Source organism: Marmota monax, unplaced genomic scaffold, assembly GCF_021218885.2.
Source record: "Marmota monax isolate L192 unplaced genomic scaffold, Marmota_monax_Labrador192_F-V1.1 WCK01_AAM20220418_F8-fsc00064, whole genome shotgun sequence".
Lineage (NCBI taxonomy): Eukaryota > Metazoa > Chordata > Mammalia > Rodentia > Sciuridae > Marmota > Marmota monax.
Genome location: NW_026694542.1, coordinates 4,035,424 through 4,038,828, shown reverse-complemented (window position 1 = coordinate 4,038,828; position 3,405 = coordinate 4,035,424). Strand labels below are relative to the sequence as shown.

At 47.5% G+C, this 3,405-nt stretch overlaps 1 protein-coding gene across 1 annotated transcript; it reads left to right on the top strand.

Moving 5' to 3' along the window:
- Positions 1–379: 379 nt before the first annotated feature.
- Positions 380–2,431, top strand: Kif2b (kinesin family member 2B). The gene has a single exon (XM_046420334.1). It carries the CDS (start codon positions 380–382, stop codon positions 2,429–2,431), a length of 2,052 nt encoding a protein of 683 aa, XP_046276290.1.
- The last annotated feature ends 974 nt before the right edge of the window (positions 2,432–3,405 follow it).

Sequence of the window (3,405 nt, the reverse complement as noted above, 5' to 3'; positions counted from 1 at the left end):
AATTGCCATGACTCCTGGGTGCTCTGCATTTGCTCGCGAGGATTTAGAAGATGTCCCACATCCTTTTTCAATCCATTATCCCTCACTGGCAGATAACCAAACTCTCTACCGGCCTTTGTGCCTCCCTAATGCCAACGACTGTGATTTCTTCCGCCCGCCTATCACGTGGTGGCCCGGTGATCTGTTGCCTCGTCCCCCCCATCCCTTTGTGACGTGAGTGGCTTAGGTCTGAGCCCTGGTGCTGTATGCTCACAAAGGATTGGGGCATAACACACCTGTGTTCAGTGCTCTGGATGCTTCAGGCTGGCTTGGGCTCAGGGCCCCTTGCTCCAACCCCAAGGACTCTTGGAAGGGAGCCCTAATACCTCCATCATTCACCATGGCAAGCCAGTTCTGCCTCCTTCTTGCCCCACGCCTTTCACCCCTGAAAGCCTTGAAGTCGCACTTCAGAGACATCCAAGTTGGCATCTGCCTGGCGATCCAGCGCAGTGACAAGAGGATCCATCTTGCTGTAGTCACAGAGATCAACAGAGAAAAATCTTGGGTCACAGTTGAGTGGATTGAGAAAGGAGTCAAGAAAGGCAAGAAGATCGATCTAGAGTCCATATTCCTGCTGAATCCAGCTCTGGCTTCTGCAGAACATACCACCACGTTGCCTAGGCCCTTGCCCTCATTGACCCTAGTACCCTCCAAGGCCATTGGAGATCAGCGTACATCCCCAAGGTGGATTGTGGTTGCCCCCCAGAAAAATGAAACACCCTCAGGGGACAGCTCGGTCCTGGGGGTCCCCACCAGCCCTTGTCTGATGAAGCGGAAAAAGTCTCCTTGCCTTCGGGAAATCGAGAAATTGCAAAAGCAGAGGGAGAAGCGCAGGCGCCTGCAGTTGGAGATCCGAGCCAGACGCGCCCTCAATGTCAACACCGGAAACCCAAACTTCGAGATCATGCGCATGATCGAAGAGTGCCGCAGACACCTGGACAAAAGCAAGATGTCCATCATGGAGCCCCTGGAAGATCACCGGATCTGTGTCTGCGTGAGGAAGAGACCTCTTAATCAGCGAGAGACCACCATGAAGGACCTGGATATCATCACCATCCCCTCTGACAATGTAGTCATGGTGCACGAGTCCAGGCAGAAGGTGGACCTCACCCGCTACCTGGAGAACCAGACCTTCTGTTTCGACCATGCTTTTGATGACAAGGCCTCCAATGAGTTAGTGTACCAGTTCACTGCCCAGCCACTGGTGGAGTCTATCTTCCGCAAGGGCATGGCCACCTGCTTTGCCTATGGACAAACGGGCAGTGGGAAAACGCACACCATGGGCGGAGCCTTTTCTGGAACGTCTCAAGATTGTTCTAAAGGTATTTACGCCTTGGTAGCGCAAGACGTCTTTCTCTTGCTCAAAAACTCCACTTACGAGAATCTGGATCTCAAAGTCTATGGGACCTTTTTTGAGATTTATGGTGGCAAAGTATATGACTTGTTGAACTGGAAGAAGAAGCTCCAAGTCCTTGAGGATGGTAATCAGCAAATGCAAGTCGTCGGGCTGCAGGAGAAAGAGGTGGGTTCCATGGAGGATGTGCTGAACCTGGTGGAACTGGGAAACGGCTGTCGGACTTCGGGACAAACGTCTGTCAATGCCCACTCATCCAGGAGCCATGCGGTATTCCAGATCATCTTGAAGTCTAGAGGGAAACTGCACGGCAAGTTCTCTCTGGTTGATTTAGCTGGGAACGAGAGGGGAGCAGACACCGCCAAGGCCAATCGCAAGAGGCAGCTGGAAGGGGCGGAGATTAACAAGAGTCTCCTCGCCCTCAAAGAATGCATCAGGGCTTTGGGTCAGAACAAACCTCACACCCCTTTCAGAGCCAGCAAACTCACGCAGGTGCTCCGGGACTCCTTCAAAGGCCAGAACTCTTCCATTTGCATGATCGCTACCATCTCACCAGGGATGACCTCTTGTGAAAACACCCTCAACACTTTAAGATATGCAAACAGAGTGAAAGAATTAGCCCTGGATGTAAGGCCTTACCACCAATGCCTGACTCCCATTAAACATGAGACACCGCCCATGTTTGAAAAGCACATTAGGAATTCAGAAATATCCCTTCAGAGGGAAGAGCTTGTTAAAATATCGTGTATACAGAGTGAGGAGGAGAAACGGAGTGAAGCCATTGCAACACTAGCCACGCCATTAATAAGGGAGGCAGTGACTACATGGAAGGATTCTAGTTCGTGGTGGGAGAGCATCCAGGAGACAGCTAATGGCGTGAACTATGATGTTGACTTTTGCATTGCCCAGTCATTGTCCATTTTGGAGGAGAAAATTGGTATTCTGACTGAGATCCAAAGGAAACTGAAATTATTAAGAGTTGACCTCCAAAACCAAGAGCAAGGTAGAATGAAGCCAAAGGCAAGCCATCAGGACTGACATGATGGCTATAGTGCTGCAGTTTCTACCTCTCTTATACAGGCAAATCTTTTCAAATTATCTAGCATAAAGATCCTCCTGGAGAGCTTAGAACATCTTCAGATATGCTTGTCAGAATTAAGGTCTATCTTCTTCTTCTGCTTTTTTTTTTTTTTTTTTTTTTTAATTTGCTGCTTTCATTCTGTAGGACATCAGTTCTCAACTGGGAATGGTTTTGCCCCCCCTCCCCAACCCCGGGACAATGGGCAATGTCTGGAAACATTTCCATTGTCACAACTAGGGGGGAGGGGAGTAGAGACACTGGCATAGAGTGAGTAGAGGGACCAGAGTCACTGCCAAAGATTTCATGCTGTATGAGGCAGCCTCCCGTGACAAATAATTATGTTTTTGTTTGAAATTATCAATAGTACCAAGGTTGAGAAACCCTGCTGTAGAAGAAACCAGCTTTGATGAAATCAAATACCATAAATTTTCAGGTAGAAAAGCAAAAATCCTGTAAATGAAAGGGATTCGCCTGGAAACAACGCCAAGGGGCTACACAACTGAGTAAAGCCAATGGTACTTGCTTATGAGTCTTTCTCTGTTGCATTGTTGGGTAGATTCAAATGGTTTCTAAGATTGAGTCACTAGGAGGAGAAGGAAAGAGGGATTTTTCTCTGTACCTATCATTGACAGCCTAGAATTGAGAGGAAAAAACAATTTTTTTTTGTCTTTGAGTTGAAATTGCAAATGTGCTCTCTGGGAGAGTTTAAAGAGAGAGAAAAAGAAAGAGGAAGAGAGAGAAAGAGAGAGGGAGATGAGAGAGAGAGAGAGAATAGAGAGAGAAGAGAGAAGGATAGTTTTGCATAAGCAAGGGCTTTTATTTAAATTTGGTGTCTTTAAGCAGTGTTTCTCTTATACTCTTTACCACATTCTTTACACATAAAAAGCCTTTTGGGAGCAGGAAAAAAATAAATGATAGAAAAGTTCCTACA

What these genes read in the sequence shown, in the direction of transcription:
- Kif2b (XM_046420334.1), top strand. Translation starts at nt 380, where the DNA reads ATGGCAAGCCAGTTCTGCCTCCTTCTTGCCCCACGCCTTTCACCCCTG.